This window comes from Salvia splendens, chromosome 13 (assembly GCF_004379255.2).
Source record: "Salvia splendens isolate huo1 chromosome 13, SspV2, whole genome shotgun sequence".
Lineage (NCBI taxonomy): Eukaryota > Viridiplantae > Streptophyta > Magnoliopsida > Lamiales > Lamiaceae > Salvia > Salvia splendens.
In genome coordinates this window covers 3,163,409-3,187,439 of record NC_056044.1, presented here as the reverse complement: position 1 = coordinate 3,187,439, position 24,031 = coordinate 3,163,409, and the positions used below count along the sequence as shown (strand labels likewise).

Genomic DNA, 24,031 nt, shown 5'->3' with positions numbered 1-24,031 from the left:
TTCGTTCTACGCCATCCGTTAAACGAGACCGATATGATTCTTCTTTACTACCAAAGGAGACTAAATCTCCTTACTATTTCACCTATGCCGTTTCTAAAATCTTCGCACTAATGGTTCAGTCTGCCTGCAAAGTCAAGAATGCGTGGTGGACTTATGATTTTAGCAATGATCTCGTTCGATTGGTGAAAACCAAGCTTCAGGAGACAACACCCCCCAAGAAGAAACGCAAGAGACTGCGGCCTGTTTTTGGCCCGAAGCGGATTAATGCTGCACCCGCCAAGAAGAAACGCAAGAGACCGAACGTTTGCGTTGATCATGGCCCGATGCCGGGTGATGATGATGATGATGCTGTAGTGTTGAAGAAACTAAAGATTAGTTGATGTTGATCATAGAATGCCAGGTCCTTAATTGTATTTTTGTTGTCACAATCCTTAAATAGATAGATAATATGTACCTGACTGAGTACATCTTGTGTTTGCCAATTATCAAACTATGAGACAAAATCGACTGTTTAGCTTATAATGATTTGCATGTGCAAAATAGTGATTCTCTGCTGAAGTTTGTCTAAACCATAAAAAGAAATAGTGGTGGTAGAGTTTAAATAACTTGAGCTACTTAAATTTGAATCCCTACTGAAAAGAATCCCCAATAACTTAACCATGTTCAGGAAGATTCACAACCAAATTTCTTGTCAATCCAAAGCAGCCATCAGTTTTTCTCAACGGCGTCTTCGCTAGGAGCATCCGTCCCGTCTGGAATTTTTCCTGGGAAATTAGTTTTCGAGGAACTTGACGCGGCCATACTGCAACATGGAAAATAAGAGTGAGAATATTAAACCATAGGGAAGAAGAAATCCATATTGCAGGTATATTAATCTTCTGTACTTACTAATACCTTCTATCCACAAACACCATTGATCGAAGTTCACAATTGTTGAATCTGCACAAGTAAATCAGTTTTGTCTTCTTTGATCAGTTTCATATATCAAACTTCAGCTTTTGATGCATATTGAAACAACATAACAAGAGGTTGGCAAAAGACAATGCAACAGAACTTACTGCGTTAGCTTTATTTGATATTAATATGAGATTTTATGATTGGACACCCCAAAATTGAATATTGGACCATACTATCATACATGGATATTCAATGCCAGTCACCAGAAGATGTGCATTGATTAAGAAACAAAATAACGAAAAAAGAAAGACTTACGGTCTGCAGATCTCTTCCTTCACAGGAGGCTGGCAGTCATCTCCATATGCAGAAAGGGTATGGATTAAGAATCCACTGTGAGTAACAATAGCTATCTCAGACTCCTCCCGCGTCCACAACCTGCATCACGTTCGAGAATTAGTCATATATCGTTTCTCATTCTTTTAGAAACTTAATAAACTAGTCCTGGAAAGTTGATTGAGAATCAAAAAGTTTACCAGTTCAAGAATTTCTGGCCTCTCTCAGCCACTTCTTCATTAGCTTCTCGAACATCTACAGTCCAGAGAGTGTCGTCATCAGTTTCTATCTGAAGATAATCAGAAGGTAAATAATAAGTGACAATATGATATGTACGAAAACATGGGATAATTAACTCTTTTCTGGCTCATTTGACGAAGAAGGAAGAAGACAAGGACAATTTACTTGCCAGTGAAAAATCAATAGCAGGAAAGAGAGGCTTATACTCAGTTATGTTCTTTCTCTTGTCACACCAGTGAACTCCCTGCAGCAGTTCAATACAAACAGAAAGATTAATGTGGTGTGTTCATCATGAACCATAGAATGGCTCCGTTTCCTTCACTTGCATTTAAAAAAAATTCCTAAGATACAGACTTCTTAACGACCAGTAATAAATAAATACCAGTATGACGAACCACAATTGTAAGTGAGGAAGACAATGGCTGACCTAAATAGTGCACTAGATTAATAAAGAGTAAGAAATCTTCTAGCACCCATCAATATAAGATGAAATGTGGGGAGAACTATCTATTTTTTCTCAGAAAATCTCTATGTGCAGCTAAAGACTTACATTATACTTCAAATATACTACTGGTGCTTCAGAAAGACAAATGAAAATATGTAATTTTTCATCCTTTTTCATATAAAAAGGCCTTTTTCCATTAATCTGAGAGGATAGTGATGCAGAATTTTGTCACAAGATAGAAAATCACTCCAAATACTTTCAAAACAGAACACTTCTATTGCTTCTCATAGTGTCGCATGATATGCAATAAGATAAGAAACACTTAAAAACCAAATAACACTTTTACTGGCAGGAGTTGCAGTTATGAACGTCACACTAGATAGCAAGAAAGATACTCCATAAAATAAAACGAGAGCATCATTAAATATCTCCGAGACTTCAAACAATTAAGTGAGTCATTGCATACCATACGCTCTCGACAAAGTTCCATTGCCACACATGGTGGGGCATTGAGACTTGAAATTGCTGGACGATCACTTTCCCCAGCATTTTCTGTCATCAGAGGAGCTGCTTTGATGCCATCATCAAAACCTCCTCCACCAAAAACCCCAACAGCAGTTTGCATAGTCCTGCAGTCAACTTGCAATGTCATTGATAATTCAGATGCTGTAAATAAAGATCGACACTTACTACTCTACTGGTTCTTCACTAATATCCACTCAAAGGTCTTATTTATTTTATATAGAAGAAAAATATTTTTTATAATGCTACACTGACGAAGTACACGATCACAATAAATGACATGTAATAGTATACTTCTGGAACAAACCACTTTCTCCACTGATACAAATTTTTTGATCAGTAAAGTTATTAGTGAAGACCTGATCAAAAGAAACTAGTTAAAATGCCTTCCAGAATACGAAAGCTACTCACTAGAGTTATACTACAATTCTAGACACATATATTCAACAACGAAGTCTTTGATGAAAGTTTCATATTAGTATAAATTATAAGAGACCGGAGAAGAAACAGAACTTCAGCACACTCACCTTAATAAAGGGGAAACAACTACTAATTCAATCTTCTTTGAAATACCTTTGGAATGAACATGCTTCTGCAGATTGTCTACCTGTACAACGGGTATGAAAAAGTCATTTTGGTTGCTTTTCTTTTGATAAGAAAAGAAAACATATCAAAAAATATTGCCAAGACCTTTCCACTTACAGTTACAAGCATATCCATTCTAATTTTCCTACTAAACAAGCATGGAAGTTACATTGAAGAAAGTAGGAACCATTCCAAATTCAGATAACACACAATTAGCATGATATGCCATCTATTATGACCTGTTTCCAGCCAAGAGGGGTAAGTGCTGCATCAAAAAACTCTGGGGACATGTATGCACTGTGGTCCTTTTCTCCAGACACATTGTGGAAACCTTGGGCATGTCTCACCTACATGTAAGAATATGGAGTGAATCCAAATTATGACTCTGTAGTCTCTAAAGTTCAGAATTTATCTTAATGAAAACAGCAAGAGAAATGAATCACCGACCAAATGGATAGTCTTGCAACGGTGCAAAGGATACATGCCTTGGCCCCTTACAGCATCCATATCTACAATGATTAAGAAATTATACATACTACTTACATAATGACAAAAATATGCTTGATGAAACTTAAAAGAAAGGAGTATCACTTTTCACAATAAATCTGTCCTCTGGTTTCCTGAAAAGATTAATATTGAAATGGTATGGCTTGAGCCTCCTTGACTAATTCAAGTAACAACTATTCTTCTCCTCTTACTTGGACACTATTCTTAAACAACCTTACAGTGCATTGCTTAAGAGTCAATAACATTAATGACAACAGAATTAAAGCAACCTTCTCATATGAGCAAATTTTCATCCATCAGATTAGGACTATAAATTCAAAACAATTTCAGATGAATGAATAACCATATTTCAAGAGCAATGACTTCATCAAAGTCATGTTTGGCAGACCATCTATAAAGACTTTATGTAGCTTTAACTGAAGATATGGCATAATCCTTACAAACTAGGAGTCGCCACAGCATAACAGAATCGACAAAGTTGAAAGACGCTATCTTAGCAAGTTACATCCAGTTGTAACTATCAAGAGGAAACTGAGATTCTCAGATAATAGAAGAGAGTTCTGTTCACCGAATAGAGATTTGGAATATGAAAATATCATTGAGAATACATCTACATCTACTTTGCATATATTCCTTCCGGATACTTTTCCTGACGTTCCATTCCATCTACGAGTCTCTCGATACTTTTAGAGACAGAAAATCACATAAAGTTAACCACAAATCTCAAGTTTTTCATCGTCAGCTCAAACAATGCAAGCCACTACCATGCTTCTTCCTGCTAACTTCACATACAAACGCGGAATATTTCCGATCAAAGCATTCGTATATATCAGATTAGCTATGCCGATCTATACAAAAGTTCAATCACGCTTCAAATCCGCAAACGAACCTCAAAATTCTACTCGCACAAAGTAAAACCGCATCACTACTTAGAAATTAAAACTGGATCACATAAAATCAAAATTGAAAACGGAAAGCATAGACATACACATACAAATGGTGTGCGAATGAGAGAGAGATACCGGAGAGAGAAGATGAAGTGATAATTGAAAACAGTGGAGTGTGATTAGGAGCAACGGCGCCTTGTTTTTTGTTTGTATTTATTTATTTTTATTATTTTTCTCAAAGCATGCGTTAGTTACTGCTCTTGTTTATTTGACGTAGGTTGGTTACTTCCTCTCTCGTGTATGGATATGAACATGAGACTTTTATATAGGCAAGTGTTAGGGCTAAATTCGTCATTGTGCTCTCATTTTTTGAACTTTATTCCATCACCATAACCAAAATAGAAGAACATCATTTAAATCTAGAAATGTAATTGTGAAACATTTACTAACAAGTAAAATGTACACCATAACCAAAATAGAAGAACATCATTTAAAGGTAGAAATGTACTAGTGAAACATTTACTAACAAATGAAATGGACATTACTTTCGTTGCAGCAAAACTTGGCGGCCACACATTCCGGCCCGACCTCATGTAAAGGGTTAAATCAGGGTACGTAGTAGCCCGTTAAGGGGAGGTCTTAATCCACTGACTATCAGAAGCCCATCTCTCAAGGCATCACACTTGTACCTGAGAGATAGAAGCAACTACACGACGGCAGTGGAATTTGAACCCAGACTCATTGCAACAAGATCTGCCCCTCCGTTGCCAATTACACTACGTTCATGCGGGCATGGACATTACTTTCGTAGTTACGGACCATGTGACTTAGGGAATTGATTAAAAATCGGGAGGGTTAGGTCATTGATCGATCTGATAATAAGTTAATAACTCAATTTAATAAAGTCTAATATGGATTAGTCTTGTTAAGGAAATTCCCTACACAACTATGAATTCGACCTATTACCTTCAAATCCAAATACGATACAAACTCGTTGACAACGCGATATAATATGGACGAAACGACACGATACAACGAAAATATTGAGTTATGTGTCATTTATCTCTTTATGAGGGCATTAGCAATGGGGCGCCCTATGCACCGCCACATCATCATTTTATTCTCCTACCCTTCCACCTGCAGTGGGGCGCCCTATAGGCCGCCCTAAATGTCGTCCTAAGTATTTTCTTTATTTGAATTAGTAAAACACTACAAAAATTGGAAAAAAAATTCATTTCAATCACACAACATAATCATTTTAATAATTCGAAGAAGTAAATTCTTGTTTCACCGAATTCTACTTTGTAATCATAAATTATCACACCATATTCAATCATAAGTGATGGTGGCATTCTGATGTGAATCATTGAGATGATATAGATAATGGATACTGTGTTTTAAATAGAAAATATTGAGTTATGTGTCATTTGCCAAGGGCGACAAATTCTTAAACGACGAAATATTCCGTCATAAGAATTTTGTGATGTAAATATGATTATGCTTGTTTTTCAATTTGTAAAGCCTGAATATGTTCTCTCTTTCTATGTGGATTGAGAACTGTATGTTCTTATTAAAAATTGAAAAAACCAAGATTACTGAAAAAATAAATATGTTAAACCATGTTCCTCTTTGTAAGAAATGGGTTAAAGAACAATGCCAAATTAATCCCAAAGATGCCGCGAATATTCGGTAAATGAATTTAGATTTAAAGGTCACGCCATGGAGGACTCGAACCTAAGACCTTTACCGCTTGGCCAACTCACACACACTAATATAATTCTATACATAAATAAGACGTTTTACAACTGCCTTGGCCCATGTAAGTTGAGCATACCAAAAAAATTATTTATTTTTTATTTTCCATGGGACAGATACTAAAATGGTTGAGCAGCATTGCAGCAATACAATTAAATAAAGAAAAAAATGAGTAGAATTCAGAATATTTCAAGTTTACAGAAAAAGTTCAAATATATTGCATCAAATAATTGGGCTTAAGTGTCCATGAATTGGTGGATTGATGTATAAATATTGAGTTTTCCATGGGCTTCAGGTAATGGGCCAACAAAAGGTAATTTTATAGAATCTATTGACTTGAGCTTTTATTTTACTCAGTACTCTATAGCCTTGTGTTTTCTAAAACAATTAAAATATTTATAAATTTATTTTATCTTATTAGCCAAAAGCTCCAAATAATATCTAATATAATTAATCAATCATGTTTCTTTCCTAATCTCTGTAATTCTCAATGTTCTTAGTTTGTTCTATCCCAGCATTAGAAAAAACATTTGATATATTCCGTGTTATGAATTGGGCATTTCTTTATAACGTTGCCAAAGCCGAAATTGACAAAAATAATGACATAATGGAATTGATTTATTTGATATTTAATTTGGAGCTATGTGTTAAAATAGTAAACCTGTTAATATTTTGAATATGAGGCATAACATTCATCCATTAGTCGAGCTTGTAATAAATGGTACACAAAAAAATAAGCTCTCATATAATATTGTGACTTAGCTTGTCGAATTGTTAGGTAGATAACAAAAGATATATTCACACATATTGAATCTGCTAGGGATTCATTTCTTCTTCTTCTTCGGTGGCCTTAGTGCTTTGCCTTATGTTATCATTTTACTCAGTTCAGTTTCTGCTTGGTACGAAGCCTCCACGCTCTGATAACAAAGTCTTTAAGCGCTGTGCCCTTTAACTGGACCACCCTTCCTCTTTCGCAACTTCGGGGTCCTCGCCGCCCTTTCTTTGGCATCCCTTAAGAGGGGGAAACTTTTACTCCGAAGATCCTCATCCTCGATACAGTTACCACAAATATCACAAAATTTCTCACCATTATATTCATAAACTTTTTCCCAATGACCTCTCATCTCTTCTGGTTTAGTCAAGCCCTTTGCCTTATCCCAATTATCACAATCACTATGGTTACAATAGAGAGTCTGAATCTTGGCTTTCTTATAGTCGTCTTCACGAGAAGAATACAATCTAGAGCTTAAATAAAAAAAATCATACAACTCCAATAAGAAGTTTGACACGCATAAATCGAGGGCATACAACAGTAATAATGAAAACGTGATATTTAATTGACAAGCATGAATCGAGGGCATACAACAGTAATGATAGAAACGTGATATTTATTGACAAGCATAAATCGAGGGCATACAACGGTAATGATGGAAACGCGTTATTTACCACAATACTGAGAAGCAGCCAACATGCTGCGAAATGGCGCAATGCTCCGACCTGGCGCAATGCACACAAAGTTCCAAGTAGTAAACCTCCAAGCCAAGCCATGGATGGATCAATTAAGTCCGGTGGCGGTAATGGTTAGAGAGGGGTAAATGTTATTTATATAACGCTAACAACATGTGTATGGGCCAGTTGGTCATGGAGATAACTCTCTTCAATTATTCCTGGAGATAACTCTCTTCAAAAAATATTTATTGGAAACCCTAAAATCATAAATACATATCCATTTCATATCGATATACCGTTCAGAACGGTATACCGAAGTTCGGTATGATATACCGAAATTTCGATATGGTAATGGTATAGATATTATCCGTACCGAAATTTCGGTATACCGAAACTTTCGATAGAATTTCATATCGATATTTTTCGATACGATAACAATACAAAATATTCGGTACAATATACCGTATCGACCCAACCCTACATATTTTAGTTCCATCATTAAAATTGTTATCGTATTATAGTATTATCTTTATACATTATTATATATCTTTATAGGGGAGTGTTATATTGATAACTCAACACTTAGTCGTTAACTACAACTAAATAATAGCCATTAGATATTCAAATTAAGGGTCTGGATCATTAGCTCCGGAATGTCAATATGATAAAAAACGTCAATAAGGGTATTGAGGTCAATTTACAACAAATTAGTTGTAACTAACTTTTGAAAAATATCTCATAACTTTATAACGCATATAATTTTCTTGATTTAAATTATTTTTTCGCACAACATATATCAAATTAAAGATAATTTCGTAAGGATTCTAACGAGATCTCACTTGCATATGTTCCGATGTCAAAATTTGAAAAAAAAAATTCAAAAATTTTCAATTTTTTCATACAACAACAAATGTCAACATGATATATAAATATAATACATGTAGAATGTCAATATAAGCAATGTGTTAACATTCTCACAGCATTGTGTTGATATTTTCGAAACACTATATTGACATTTTCATCCAAAACCCTAATTTGGTAGTTTTTTTTTATCCTTTTCGATTAAATTAATAAAAATGAAAATTACACCTGGCAAATTATAGACCACAAGTTTTCTAAAATCATATGGTCTTAAATTAGTTGTAGTTAGCAATTAAATGATGAGGTAGCACTTGGTCACTCCTCTATCTTTATATATAGTATAAGGGGAGTGATCAATTCCTACCTCAACATTTAATTGCTAACTACAACTAATTTAAAACCATAAGATATGTAGAGATCTAGTGGTCTATAAATTATCATGTGTAATTTCGTTTTATTATTATTTAAATTTAAAAAGATTAGAAAACTACCAAAATTCAGATTTTGGATCAAAATGTCAATATAGTGTATTAAACATATCAATACGATTCATTGAAAATGTCAACACAATTTATTATTGACATTTTATATGTATTATATTGACATATTATGATAGGTATATTGACATAAAACTGTTATTTGAAAAATATGAGAATTCAAAAAAAAATTTAATTTTAATATCGGAACATATGCAAGTGAGATCTCATTAGAATCATTATAAAATAATATAAATTGAGAAAGTTATAATCATTTAAAGTTTAGAGATATTTTTTAAAGTTAGTTATAACTAACTTTTTTTGTTAATTGACGCTAAAACCCCTAATTGGTATTTTTTTCTTTCATATTGATATTCATAGTGATATTCATAGATGAATGATCTTATGCATTAATTTAATAATCTAATATATATTATTTAGTTGTAGTTAGTAATTTAAGAATTAGTTAACAATATAACACTAGTACTTGATTACAATGTGAAAGCTTTTCATCGAAAAGTTTCAGTAACGTTTAATTCTGGGAAATTCTTAGGAAAATGGCAAATACTAATTAGTAGTTCGAGTGTGTATTTAATTTAGGTATATTTTGACAATGATTGCTTGTGCAATCAGTGAGGTATAAGATGACAATAATATTATGTTTAATAATGCCTTCATTAAAAAGGTGGAGAGCGATGTGAGAGCACTAACATTTGTTTAGACTTAAGAGTAATGATTTTAATAAATGGATATTTCAATTAAAACCAAGCTATATCCACATTATATTGGTGTTGGCTACTTAATTTCATTGGAGCAAGAATTTATAGTAGTTCTTTGACTTCTATCTCAGATTCTCAAAGATATATATACATAACTTGGATATCGATCTTAAATTTTTTTTATTGTGAAGATACATATTTGATTATCTTTAATGGATTATCTTACTAGTTACTAGGGAGAAGTTATGAAAAAATTTAGCTATTATAGCAGAATGTTCATCGTGTCGACATTGTTTGTTCATCATATAATTTATAAATGCACTCCTTATTATCAAGTTTTTCTGCTATAAAACCAAGCTATATCCACATTATATTGGTGTTGGCTACTTAATTTCATTGGAGCAAGAATTTATAGTAGTTCTTTGACTTCTATCTCAGATTCTCAAAGATATATATACATAACTTGGATATCGATCTTAAATTTTTTTTATTGTGAAGATACATATTTGATTATCTTTAATGGATTATCTTACTAGTTACTAGGGAGAAGTTATGAAAAAATTTAGCTATTATAGCAGAATGTTCATCGTGTCGACATTGTTTGTTCATCATATAATTTATAAATGCACTCCTTATTATCAAGTTTTTCTGCTATAAAACCAAGCTATATCCACATTATATTGGTGTTGGCTACTTAATTTCATTGGAGCAAGAATTTATAGTAGTTCTTTGACTTCTATCTCAGATTCTCAAAGATATATATACATAACTTGGATATCGATCTTAAATTTTTTTTATTGTGAAGATACATATTTGATTATCTTTAATGGATTATCTTACTAGTTACTAGGGAGAAGTTATGAAAAAATTTAGCTATTATAGCAGAATGTTCATCGTGTCGACATTGTTTGTTCATCATATAATTTATAAATGCACTCCTTATTATCAAGTTTTTCTGCTACGTTGAGCCATTTTCTTTACAAGCATTGTTTGAATATGACTTGAAAATATTATTTGAATTGTGGATTTTATTTCGAATATGTTGTGTTGTGAGATCAATATATTTACTAGACGAGACATATTATGAGAACATGTACATTGAGTGATAGCCAATCAAACAATAAACTAGCAACTAATTGAACATTTAAATATAACCATTTATAGTTTAGTAATTATTTTACAAGAACATATAAAACTGAATAAATAACGAATATTCCCATCACTCACTAATCATAAAAATATAAATTTAACTTCGTATTAATAGTTCTTTATTTTTTCAGTTAGTTCATATCGACATATTACCAAATTTAGCATAATGTAACAAGTTGAACAATATCTCATTAGAACTTGATCCGATTTATGTTCATCCACCTTTATTAAACGATCTCAAATAAATTTATATCAAGGTGAAAAACAAGTAGCTTAGCTTTTGGTCATAATCATTTCTCTTTTTTTTATTCTTTTTCTTTTGATAATGACTTATTATTCTCTTTAAATTCTAACCCAACAGATTGAATAGTTACAATCAATAATTTTCCTAAATATTACCTTCCTTTCTCAACATAATTACTACCCTACCAATTTTTATTTTATTTGTGTTGCAAGTTGCAATGAAATGCTACAATACTAATATACTAAATTTTAAGCTGCTAGGTTCCCATATTTTCGTCTCTTATAGTAGTATTACGTTACAACGTCATTAAAATAATGTGTTTTAAGTTATCATAATTAGCTCACAGCCAATATGAGTGTGGCTAAAGTAATGGACTTTCTGATTAATTACGGAACCACAGTATGTATGTGAGTGGGTCCGGGCTCATATTCGTGCTCGTTGGCAAGAGCACGGATGACATTAGATATTAGTGTAGTGAGGGAGTATTATTTTATGGAATAGTAGAATGAAAGAAAAAAAAATTGCTGCTTAGCTAGCCAACAATCTTTTACTCCATATCAGATCCTCCATTTTTTCAAATTATGTATTTTCTCTATTTCATAAAATTTACACAATTTTTAGGAATGGGTTCATAAAAAATTAGTAAGAAAGAGTGCGTGTTTGTATTGTAATTGGAGAAAATTTCCCACTGAAAAAATATTAAATGGATTACTGTAAAATTTGCGGCGGCTTGTGTGCAAAAAGTAAAACAAGAGCACTATTAAATAGTAAGCCATGTGAGTGTAAATATTGTATTTGCATTGAAGATATTCATCACACACTTTACAATATATACAATACTTTCTAAACTAAACAAGGAAAGAGATAAATCAAGGATTGATACAATCCCTTGATAGAAGGCAGAAAATAATACAGAAAATAATACAATTAGAGATTTAAATCAGTGCATTATTTTATGCTATCATCCCCCCTCAAGCAAGACGTCGGATGAGGTCCAACGCGTAGCTTGTCTCTGAAAAATTCAAACAAAGGACGATGGAGAGCTTTCGTGAAAATGTCTGCAACCTGCAAGTCTGATGATACATATCGAGTCTCTAGCTGACCATTGGAAACAAGCTCCCTAACAAAGTGGAAGTCAATATCAATGTGCTTAGCACGTTTATGAGAGCTCGGATTCTGACTGAGAAAGATAGCACTATTGTTATCTGAATAAAGAGTCGGGCAAGAAGACAGCTGGACTTGAAGCTCACGAAGAAGTTGAAGCACACACACCATTTCAGAAGCTGTATTTGCAAGAGCTCGATACTCGGATTCACAGCTAGAGCGAGAGACTGTTGGTTGTTTCTTGGCACTCCAAGATACTAGATTTCCGCCAAGGAAAATAGAATAGCCATATGTAGATCGTCTAGTTTCAACACAACGAGCCCAGTCGGCATCTGAATATGCAACAAGAGAAAACGAAGAGCTACGTGTAAAACTTAAGCCAAAGGCTGGAGTATGTTTTACATAGCGAAGAATTCGTTTTACTGCTTGAAAATGAGCAATGGTAGGGTGTTGAAGATGCGGACTGACAAGATTTACTGCAAAAGATAAATCAGGGCGTGTAATTGTCAGATATTGTAGCGATCCGACTAATGACCGATATAAAGTAGGATCCTCAAATGACTGGCCGTCCTTTGAAAGTTGACAACCTGCAGCCAAGGGTGTAGAGACAGGTTTTGACTCTTCAAGAGATGCTCGTTGAAGGATATCACGAGCATATTTAGCCTGATTCAAGAAAATGCCAGACGAAGTATAAGTGACTTCAAGACCCAAAAAATAACCTAGTTTTCCAAGGTCAGTGATGGCAAATTCTTGATGAAGACGAGAGATGACAGATTTCAAGACATCATAAGAATTTCCTGTCAAAATTATATCATCAACATAAACTAAGAGATATATAGTGGATGAGCCACGATTATAAATGAACAACGAGGGATCAGAACGACTACAGAAAAATCCAATGCGTATGAGAAAGTCACTGAGTCGTTGATACCATGCAAGAGGAGCTTGCTTTAGACCATATATCGCCTTTTTAAGACGGCATACATGATTTGGAAACTGAGGATCAACAAAGCCAGGGGGCTGTTCCATATATACTGGCTTGGATAGAACGCCGTTCAAGAAGGCATTTTGGACATCCAACTGATGTAGAGGCCAATTATTGGAAACAGCAATGGATAACACGACTCGAATTGTAGAAGCTCGAACAACTGGACTGAAAGTATGGCAATAATCAAAACCCGGTAGTTGTGTGAAGCCTTGTGCAACAAGACGAGCTTTATGGCGATCAAGTGAACCATCTGCCTTGAATTTGGTTCGAAAAACCCATTTGGATCCCACAACATTTACATCTTTAGGACGAGGAATAAGATCCCAACTGTCCTTGAGAGCCATGGCAGAAAGTTCCTTCTTTAGAGCTTCAACCCATTCTGGTCTTTTTAAGGCAGACTTGATTCCACGAGGTGTAGTCACTGTAATGAGAGCCTGAAATAAACGAGTACAAGCATAATTTGGTATGTACTTTGGCTTGATGATACCTGCTCGTGCTCGAGTTTGCATAGGATGAGTAGAAGATACTCTTGGCGGAGGAACATGTGGATTTCTATCAATTGGTGGAGGAACATGTGGATTCATCTCAATTGGAGAAACTGGCTCAATGATAGGATTAAGAGACGACTCATCAGAATGTTGATTGTTGATATCGGGCTCTTCTTGGTGGGGTTGTGACTGTGTCTCGTGTGGAATAGCGGACAACTCATGATTGTTGATAGTGGGCTCATCTTGGTTGGTTTGTGACTGTAATCTAGAAAGTAGAGGCGGCTCATCACATAGATTGCAAGAACTTGATTGATGAGACGAATCAGGAATAACATTTGGGAGCTGCAACTTCAATGAACCATCCAATCGCATTGGTTCAGTAAATTCCGAGATAGGAAGAAATTGAGAATTTGACCTGTCAGGGGACTTAGAGAATGGAAAAGATGACTCATCAAATTTAGCATGACGAGATATATAAATGCGGAAAGTAGAAGGATCGTAGCAACGAAACCCTTTGTGCGAGCTACTGTAGCCCAAAAAAAATACAAGCTCTACTTCGTGGCTCAAACTTGTTTGTAGTGTAGTCTCTCAGACACGGATAAACCCTACAGCCAAACGGATGAAAGTGTGCAAAGTTTGGAACAGTTGAGAATAATAACTCAAAGGGTGATTTTCCATCTAACACCTTGGAGGGCAAACGATTTATAACATATACGGCAGTACTAAAAGCTTCCATCCAAAATTTCATAGGAGTAAAGGAATGAAATAACATTGTAAGACCTGTTTCAGTAACGTGCCTATGTTTACGTTCCACTCGTCCATTCTGAGCAGGCGTATATGGAGATGAAAATATATGGTGTATGCCCGACTCTCGGAATAACATCTGCACCTTTTTATTTGTAAACTCTGTGCCCCCATCACTGTGAAAAGTTTTAATACGACTAGACAACTGATTTTCAACAAAAACCTTAAACTGAAGCAACACTTCATAGAAATCAGATTTTTGTCGCAATGGATATAGCCATGTAAATCTGGAATAATCATCCACAAAAATAACATAATAGCGAAAACCAGAATCAGAGTTAACCGGTGCAGGGCCCCATAAATCACAATGCACAATGTCTAAAATAGAAGAAGATCGTTTTTCATCACGAACAAAAGGTAATCGATGACTTTTAGCTTTCTCACAAGCTTCACAAATCATCGGTTTGGGTAACAAAGCAGTAACAGATATGCTCCCAATTTTATGTAAAAAAGAAATTACATCAAATGCAACATGACCAAGCCGAGAGTGCCACAGTTCAAAAGACGCTTTAGGCGTACGAGCTGCAACCAGGGCTGACTTAGTATCATCCAACACGTACAGACCATCCCTACGACTGCCTTGAGCCAGAATGTGTTGATTTTCCCGATGCTGAATTTTGAAGCAATTGTCAGTAAAAACCACATCAATAGGTAAATCAGTAGTTAATTTGGTCACTGAAATCAAGTTTTTAGTGAGTCCGGGAACAACTAACACCTCAGACAGATGAATAGAATTATTTAAATAACAAGTCCCAATATGAGAGATAGGTAATAAGGCACCATTACCGACTACAACTGAATCTGAACCTGTGTAAGGCGTAGATGAGTGGAGTTGTGCCGGAGCAGGAGTCATGTGCGCTGATACACCCGTGTCTAAGTACCAGTCAGATATAGGAGGATCAGAGGCAATATTTGATGCAGAGAAAGCCTCAGCAATGTTGGCCACAGATGTGGCAGTAGCAATCTCACGATTGAATCGATCGGGACAAACGTTGGCATAATGTCCGGTGGTTCTGCATATTTGACAGTGAGGCTGACGCTTTTGGCTAAAACCACCACGACCACTCTTTTTTGGACCGTAACCGCGGCCACGAGACATTTGGGTATTAGAAGACCGAGAGTGTGTGTGGGCGGTGAAAGCAGCTGGGGAAGATATGTTTGGTTCCAGTGTTTGTTGAAACATGTCCCAAGCTTCAGCATTGTTGAGAAGATCTGAAAAGGATGGTAATGGGGACATAGCCATTTGAGTTGCTGAGAAGCTAGAGAATTCAGAGCCAAGTCCTTTCATAAATAGATGGATTTTGTTTGTTTCATCAACGGATCGCCCAATTGCAGATAATTGATCACAAACGAGTTTGAAATCTCGGCCAAATTCAGAGACCGAGCGAGCTCCTTTCTTGATGGACTGAAGTTGTCCTTTTAGACGGAGTTCTCGAGCCTTAGATTGATGGCTAAACGTGTGCTCTAATGCGAGCCAAACAGCGCGAGCGGTGGTGCAGCCGACCACCACAGACATTGCTTCCTCGGACAAGGAAGAGAATATGAGACTGACAAGTCTCTGATCATCAACACGCCAAGATTGGTATGCTGGATTTGGTGTTAAGTTTCCGTCAGCGACAACGTCAGTCGGTGGTGCTGGACGTGATCCATCAACTAGGCTGATAAGCTCTTGACCAATGAGAAGTGGGTAGATTTGGCTTCTCCACAACAAGTAGTTTGTTGATGATAATTTAATAGTAAGCATATGGATTAAAGTACCATATGGCAGTGTATCAGAAGAGGGGTTTGAAGAAGCAGCCATGACGTAAGGCCTATGAATTGAGGGAGAGTAGCAAAGATGGTAGAGCGAGAAGAGATTTGGGTTTCAGTATCCTAGGCTGATACCATGTGAGTGTAAATATTGTATTTGCATTGAAGATATTCATCACACACTTTACAATATATACAATACTTTCTAAACTAAACAAGGAAAGAGATAAATCAAGGATTGATACAATCCCTTGATAGAAGGCAGAAAATAATACAGAAAATAATACAATTAGAGATTTAAATCAGTGCATTATTTTATGCTATCAAGCCACTATCGATTTACTCCCTCCGTCCCATATAATTTGGGACACTTTAACCGGGCACAGGTTTTAATAAATGTAATGAAAAGTGAATTGAAAAAGTTAGTGGAATGTGAGTCCTACTTTTATATATTAGTTTTATAATTAAATGTGAGTAGGAATGAGTTAGTGGAATGTGGGGTCTACCAAAAATGGTAAGAGTGAAGTGGGACAAATTATGTGAGACGACCCAAAATGGAAAACTGAGTCAAATTATGTGGGACGGAGAGAGTATAATAGATGTACTAACTCAATTTCAATTGTTAAAACATTCAATTAATAGAGTTTATATTAGTGACCTAATACTCATTTAACCATAGTTATGTTGTATTCTATTTTTGTCCACGATTTTGAATAATACTACTAGTATTTTAAATCATATGGAGCTTCAAAACAAATACTCCCTCCGTCCACTTTGACCGAGCACGAGTTTTAAAAAATATAATGTAAAGTAAATTGAAAAAGTTAGTGAAATGTGAGTCTTACTTTTATATATTAGTTTTATATAAAATGTGAGTATGAATGAATTAGTGAAATATGAGGTCCATTACAAAAAATGACTAAAAGTGAAATGAGACAAGTTTTGTGGGACAGACGAAAATAGAAAAATGGGACAAACTTTCATGGACAGAGGGAATAGTAAAAAAGTTTCTGCAACGTGCATTCCACTTTTATATTATCTGTTTCATGATACAATATGATGAGTCCACTTACTAGTAGTACAATTTTTGCCACATTAAAATTAAAATTAACGACTAAAAATGTTGTGTAACGACTAAAAATGTTGTATATCAGATAGGAATAATATCTCCCAAACAGCCCCTACGCCTTTTCTCAAAAGCGAAGGACTCACCCGCCGTTTCTTTCTCTCATAAGTGTCCACAGTGGGGGAGCCGCGGCCCGCGGCTCGGTGCGCTGCCCCCCCACTGCAGAGAGCCACATTTTGCGGCTGAGGGCTGAGAGCCACGAGAGAGCCGCAGCCGCGGCCTTTACGAGCTGGGCCGTGTGAGCCGCGACCCTCCACTGTAGCGAGTCACGTTTTGCGGCTGGGCCGCGGAAAATTTTTTTATTTATTTTTTTAATTTCAAAATTTTTTTATAAATCCTACCATATCCATTTCCATTTTTTCCACTCCATTTTACACTTCAACACTACAAACCCTTAATTAAAATCCTACCAAAGATGGAAGGTGGAGATGGTGATTCCCCGGGATATGGAGACTCGGGATACGGCAACTTCCCAAATCAGATGTGGAGTCCACAATCGCCACAATACCGAGTTCAGTCATCCTTCCATCAACAGAGGAACGTGGTTCTCCAACAATCAGGGTTCGGTGACTACCGGCCGAATATGGACGCGATCAACAACCCGTCTCAGCACTTCCAATCCTCCTAATTCCAATACACACAGTCTCTTCTGTCTGAATCTGATAGATTCACATGGGAACAGTTGATGGGTACACCGGAGACCCCGACATCCGGTAGTGTGGAGGTGGAGGCCCCCACCGGCGGTGGCCGAACCGGCGGTGGTGGGGGGCTAGGCGGTGGCCGAGGCCGAAATGGCGGCGGCGGTGGGAGGCGAGGCGGCAGCGACGGGGTAGGCGAGGCGGCGGCGGCAGCGGCCGTGGGGGGCGAAATGGCGGCAACGGAGAGCAGGGGCCCGGCGGCGGCCGCGGCGGAGACAGAGAGCAGGGGCCCGGCGGAAGCGGCAGCCGAGGCGGCGGCGGAGGAGGTGGTGCTCGGTGGGGGGTCCCGTACAACGACAATGAATCCCTTGCTGTTGATCGGGCCTGGGAGGTAGTCACGACGAATCTGGTCATCGGTACGGATCAGACCGACGTTTGCTTCTGGAGGCGTGTGCTGATGGTGTACCATGGCTTCAAACCAGCAGACAGTGCCGAGCGTGATGTAGGCCAGGTCCGGAAGAAGTTCGGCTGGATCAGTAGAGCTGTGAAGAGGTTCAGTAGTATTTACGAGAGACAACTCCAGAATGCCAAAAGCGGCCGCAGCGAAGCCGACGTACGGGCGTTATCGTATCAGTTGTTTAATACTGAAGACTGGCCCAAGTTCACCTACTGGAATGAATATCTGCTTCTCCGAGACTCCCCTCAGTTCAAGGCGATCTGCGACGATGAGATCGGTCCTACTGGGAAGCGGACAAAACTCCGTGCCGACAGCGCCTACAGAGGTGGTAGCGACTCACGTGCATTCGACCTGAATGACGATGTGTTGGAGGAGCCCCGCTCGACAATGTCGAGGCGCCAACGCCCGCAGGGCGAGCAAGCCGCCATCCGGAAAGCTAGGAACGCATCCCAAGTCTCTCCTGAGAGCGCGTCAGCACCGCGCCCAACACCTACCGCGGCGTTGGCTCAAACCCTGGAGGTGCAGATGATGAAGCAACTTGGGGATAACTTGTCCTTGTACGAGAAGTCAACAGACCCTCTCACCAAGAAGATGTGCTACGACCTCATTCTTAGATTGAGGTCGAAGTTGGGGTGGGCCGACGGGTCGGAGACGGGCAGAGCTAGCGGCAGTGGGGGCGGTGGCGGGGGTAACGACGGTGATGTGCCGGATTCCGATGACGCCACCTAGTAGGAAGGGTGGCGTCTTTTTATCTTTTTATGTTGTGTTTTTTAAAAATTTTCGTTGTAGAATTTTCCTCTATCTATAGTACGACGAAAATTTGGTTTTAATTCGTAACTTTATTAAATTTTGTTTATTTTCCAAATTATTAGTCTAATAAAATTTAATATAGTTAAATTAAAAAATATCATTAAAAAAAAGCAAACAAATTAATTTTTTTTTGGAGAGGGCCATATTTCGTGGCCCTTGTTATTTTTGTTAATTTTGTTACTTTTACCATTGCGGAGGGAGAGCCACAAATGATGGCCGGGCCAACTTTGGTGGCCTTCAAGGGCCACCACTGTGGACACTCTAAGGGCAAATTCGTCCCATTAAATTTCAGCTCCTTTACTCCCTCTTTACGCCTTCCCTCCACCACCGCCACCCTCCTCTCTCACCACCGCCCACGGCGGAGGAGCACCCCACCCCCACCATTTCTCCCTCCAACAAAAAAATAAAAAACACATCACCAATCATGCCGACTCTGCCGCCGCCGAGGCCAACTCCAAGCCAAAACACGCCGCTTCTCCCCGGCCCGGCCCCGGCCCGGCCCGCGAGAGTGAAACTGCGGACCCTGCTCCGCGTGGCGTCGGTCTCGTGCGGAATTCAGTTCGGGTGGGCGCTGCAGCTGTCGCTATTGACGCCCTACGTGCAGGAGCTGGGGATACCGCACGCGTGGGCAAGCATCATCTGGCTCTGCGGCCCGATCTCCGGCCTCTTCGTGCAGCCGCTCGTCGGCCAGTTCAGCGACCGCTGCACCAGCCGCTTCGGCCGCCGCCGCCCCTTCATAGTCGCCGGCGCCCTCTCCATCGTCTTCTCCGTCCTCTTCATCGGCTTCGCTGCCGACATCGGCTGGTGGCTCGGAGATCGCGCCGACACCGGCGAGATCAAAATTAGGGCGGTGGCGGCGTTCGTCATCGGTTTCTGGATTCTCGACGTCGCTAATAATATGACTCAGGGCCCCTGCCGCGCTCTCCTCGCTGACCTAACCGGTGAATTTCCATTTCCATTTCTAAATCCAAAATCCCCCTTTTTTCTGTTTTGCTTTGCTTTTGCTTAACGTGCTCTACTTTTATTTGTATTACTACTATTAAGCTTATTGCTTAAGATTGTTGTCGATTCAGTGTAGAGGAAAGATCTAAGATTTGGCTTAGTTGCAGTTACAATCAATGATATTTTAGAAAAGTGGTGAAGTTGAGGAAGATTGAGGGTTTTTGTCTTATTATGGGTGGAATGGAAGGTTGACTTTCTAATTTCTTCTGTGGGGAAGGGTCTGAGGTTCTGTACATTGAAAGTTTGGTTATAGTACTAAAATAGGTCGCTATCGGGTTGATGAAAGCCGTGTATTATGAATTTGGGATGTACTTACAAGGTTAGTTGAAGATGGTGAAGATCATTTCGTATCAAAATTGGATCATGTTGAGTGATTGCAATCAAAATAGGTTTAAGAAACTGAACATCTTTTAATTATTCGAGCATGCCAACTAGTTATGAAATTGCACTATCAGTCTTGACTCTTGTCCTAGCTTGCCAGGGAGCTAGATTTGCCTCGATTTTTTGTCTCATTTCTTCAGCTTTTCTCAAACTTGCTTTTGCTCTTTCAGAGTTTCCTGAGCTTCTTGTGGATCAATGTTAGTACCTTTTCCGCATAATTCATTAGCTAAGTAAATGTAAGAAGCTTGAAGTCGCATTGTTGTTTTTGGTTTTGGTAATTTGATGCCTTGTGAGATTGCCATATTTTTCGTAAAGGCTGATCTTTGATGTTGGTGAAGTTATTTGCTTCCCGTCCTTTTCTTTAGGTGCACCCTTCATTTTCCTTCTAATGTATTGGGTCTGCTGAAATGAGCACAGAGCACCCTAGCTAAATGCATTAAGATTATTGTCAATTCTTCTTTGAGTTTCTGCATCAGTACTCCATGAATTATAATGGACAACCGATAACTGCTCTGCTGACTTCAGAGCAAAGAAAGATTACAACTTCAGAGTAAAGCCAGTTCTCTGGTTGACATTTGGCTAATGGAGAAGGCCAGTAGTCATATAAACAAAATGCTACCCATAGTAATAGGATGGCTATATTTCGGAGAAAAAGACATTCCTGCTTTTAGACCTGTTTATCTTTACGAAGTTTAGCTTCTTCTGTGAGCATCGTCTTTCATTAATTAGTACTTTCTGAATTAGGACGCCCTTCAATTATTAATGGTTTTCTTTTGTTACATTTCATGATAGGAAAGGATCACAGGAGAACTCGAGTAGCAAATGCGTATTTCTCCCTATTTATGGCTATTGGCAATATACTTGGATATGCGGCTGGTTCATTCAGTGGCTGGTTCAAGATATTCCCTTTTACACTCACTTCAGCTTGCAACATCAGCTGTGCTAATCTGAAGGCAGCATTCATTATTGATATTATTTTTATTGTAGTAACTACAGGCATAAGCCTGACAGCAGCTCAAGAACAGCCCTTGAAATCTCTCAATGATTCTACGCAAGAAGGTTCTCACGAGCGTGAAGCTTTACTCTGGGAACTCTTTGGAACATTTAGATATCTCCCTGGTACTGTGTGGGTAATCCTTCTTGTTACTGCTCTAACCTGGATCGGGTGGTTTCCATTTATTCTTTTTGATACGGATTGGATGGGTCGTGAGATATATGGTGGGGAGCCTAATGATGGGAAGAATTACGACCAGGGAGTTAGAATGGGTTCGCTTGGCTTGATGTTGAACTCAGTGGTCCTTGGGATAACATCTGTGTTTATGGAAAAGCTTTGCCGGAGATGGGGTGCTGGATTCATGTGGGGACTTTCAAACGTCCTCATGGCTCTTATATTTGTAGCGATGCTTATCATTGGTGCCATCAGGAGTAATATGGATCTCAACGGTGGTCTTCCTCCAGATGGTATTGTGGTAGCTGCCCTACTAGCTTTTACATTTCTTGGTGCTCCGTTGGCAGTAAGTTACTATGTTCTTTCTGAAGTTTCTGCAATATGTTCCCGAATGCTTATCTACCTTATAATTGATCTCATTTTTCTGAAAATTACTTAGTGAGATTAGTAACACTACTCGACATATGCATCATCTAAGTTCTATCTATTGCTTTACTTGTGGAAATTGGGGCCCGAAATTTTTTTAACCTTAGATATTTGCTATATTAATTTCTGATGTGTAATTTAATTGCAGATGACAAATAGTGTTCCATATGCATTGGTATCTACACGAATTGAAGCACTAGGCCTTGGTCAAGGTTGGTAAATCATGGTCTAGATGACTGGATCTTGCTAGTTGGATGTCACTTTTGAGAAATGATTTCAATGTTGCAGGGTTATCCATGGGTGTTCTGAACATGGCAATTGTAATCCCACAGGTATAGACTGCTCTCGTGTAGTTCAATAATTAATTTTTTTTATTGTCGTGCCTGCTGCTGGCTTCGGTCGAAGTTGAATGTGATCACATTAATAGAGATAACCATACAAAAACAAACATATACTCCTTGAACAAAAAAATTGGTATTGTGATTCTGTTATGTGCTAGTTTTCTTGAACAATGGTTAATCCTTTTACCGTTTCATTCTATGCTTTCGACTATGGAATATCTGTTTCTGTTTAATTTTTTCATGTGGCAATTACAATGAAAAGTGCATGTGACGGGCACACTTGATACTTCTCTATCTGTAGAAACTCACTGGTTACAATTTTGATAACAGATGGTTGTGTCCCTGGGATCCGGTCCATGGGATCAACTCTTTGGTGGCGGCAACGCCCCAGCCATAGCTGTTGGAGCAATCGCTGCATTAACTGGAGGGCTTATAGCCATCTTGGCCATTCCCAGAACAAGAGTTGAAAAACCGAGGATCCACCTCTAGGTATCAGCCACTCTCGAGTTTAGATCATGTTCTGGTTTTGAAGGATTCTGCGGATACGAATGCATGGTTTTGAATTCATACTGTATAGGAGACCAGTCTTACACTTTGTCAGAATCGGATGATCTACCACGGATTCAAGAAATAGCTTCTGCAAAGAATGCCCTTAGGGGTATGTGTGAAGCTTCTGCCGTAGTGAGCACTGAACACTCTTATTTGGGTTTACGTTTCCCACGTTTTGAATTAAGAAGGCACGAAGGGACACTCGTATTAGTGAAGTTTTGTTGTCATGTAACAGATTGATATATTTTATGTCTGCCTCGACCGGTATCAGAACATCATTGTTCTTAGCCTCGACCGATGTAAATAGCAGCAGAGGATTGAACCTGGTGTCGTTGGAGTACAGAACTGAATATAATTGTGAAGAATAAATTTCTTCAGTGATCTCCTTATGTTCATGTCTTTGTTGTTGATGGAGAAGTCGTGTGTTTGATGTTATTAGCATGGCTGCAATTGTAGTGAGTGAATAATGAGGAGTAAAATGTGTGTGATGTATGATCCAGAATTGCAATAAAATATTTATAATTTGTGTAGGGTTTATTGGAATTTATGCAACACTGAAACCGATTTTTGAAACTTATTTGCTGTTTCTTTCTATACAAAATAAATTACCAATTTTCGATTTTTTTTTCTGTTTATTGACGTGGTGAACACAACTATGAAGAGAAGACACCAACATGATTACATGACCTTGGTGGTTCTAACTCTTTCAATCTTACTACAAACTTCATTAATAGAAGAATACAAAAAAATGGTAATTGGAAAATTGTATAAAATGATTGCGAATTGAAAATCACTATTAATCAGAAAATTGTACATAAAATAAAGGCGAATTGAAAATCATTATTAATCATCTTTTGATAAAAAGGAGCACTATTTAAACAAGAGTATTAAACTCACAATATAACACATTAACACAACATAAAATCATGTG

General features: G+C 37.9%; 2 protein-coding genes across 7 annotated transcripts; one reads left to right on the top strand and one right to left on the bottom strand.

Annotated features, from left to right (window-relative positions):
• Positions 1-419: 419 nt before the first annotated feature.
• LOC121761162 (phosphoglycerate mutase-like protein 1) lies at positions 420-4,698 on the bottom strand. Of its 6 annotated transcripts, none has more exons than XM_042156756.1 (10): positions 4,518-4,698; positions 3,470-3,531; positions 3,262-3,369; positions 2,965-3,044; positions 2,382-2,544; positions 1,640-1,714; positions 1,431-1,519; positions 1,213-1,332; positions 895-939; positions 420-802 (listed from the first exon to the last, which is right to left on the bottom strand). In XM_042156756.1, exons 1-10 carry the CDS (start codon positions 4,519-4,521, stop codon positions 709-711), a joined length of 840 nt encoding a protein of 279 aa, XP_042012690.1. In that variant the 5' UTR covers positions 4,522-4,698; the 3' UTR covers positions 420-708. The 6 variants fall into 6 exon arrangements, with proteins under 6 accessions (XP_042012690.1, XP_042012692.1, XP_042012691.1 ...); XM_042156758.1 differs by having other exon boundaries at positions 4,524-4,698; XM_042156757.1 differs by having other exon boundaries at positions 4,552-4,698.
• Positions 4,699-19,537: 14,839 nt separating this feature from the next.
• Positions 19,538-23,673, top strand: LOC121759936 (sucrose transport protein SUC4-like). The gene is made up of 5 exons (XM_042155517.1): positions 19,538-20,174; positions 21,409-22,130; positions 22,359-22,422; positions 22,499-22,542; positions 22,882-23,673. Exons 1-5 carry the CDS (start codon positions 19,658-19,660, stop codon positions 23,038-23,040), a joined length of 1,506 nt encoding a protein of 501 aa, XP_042011451.1. The 5' UTR covers positions 19,538-19,657; the 3' UTR covers positions 23,041-23,673.
• Positions 23,674-24,031: the final 358 nt, after the last annotated feature.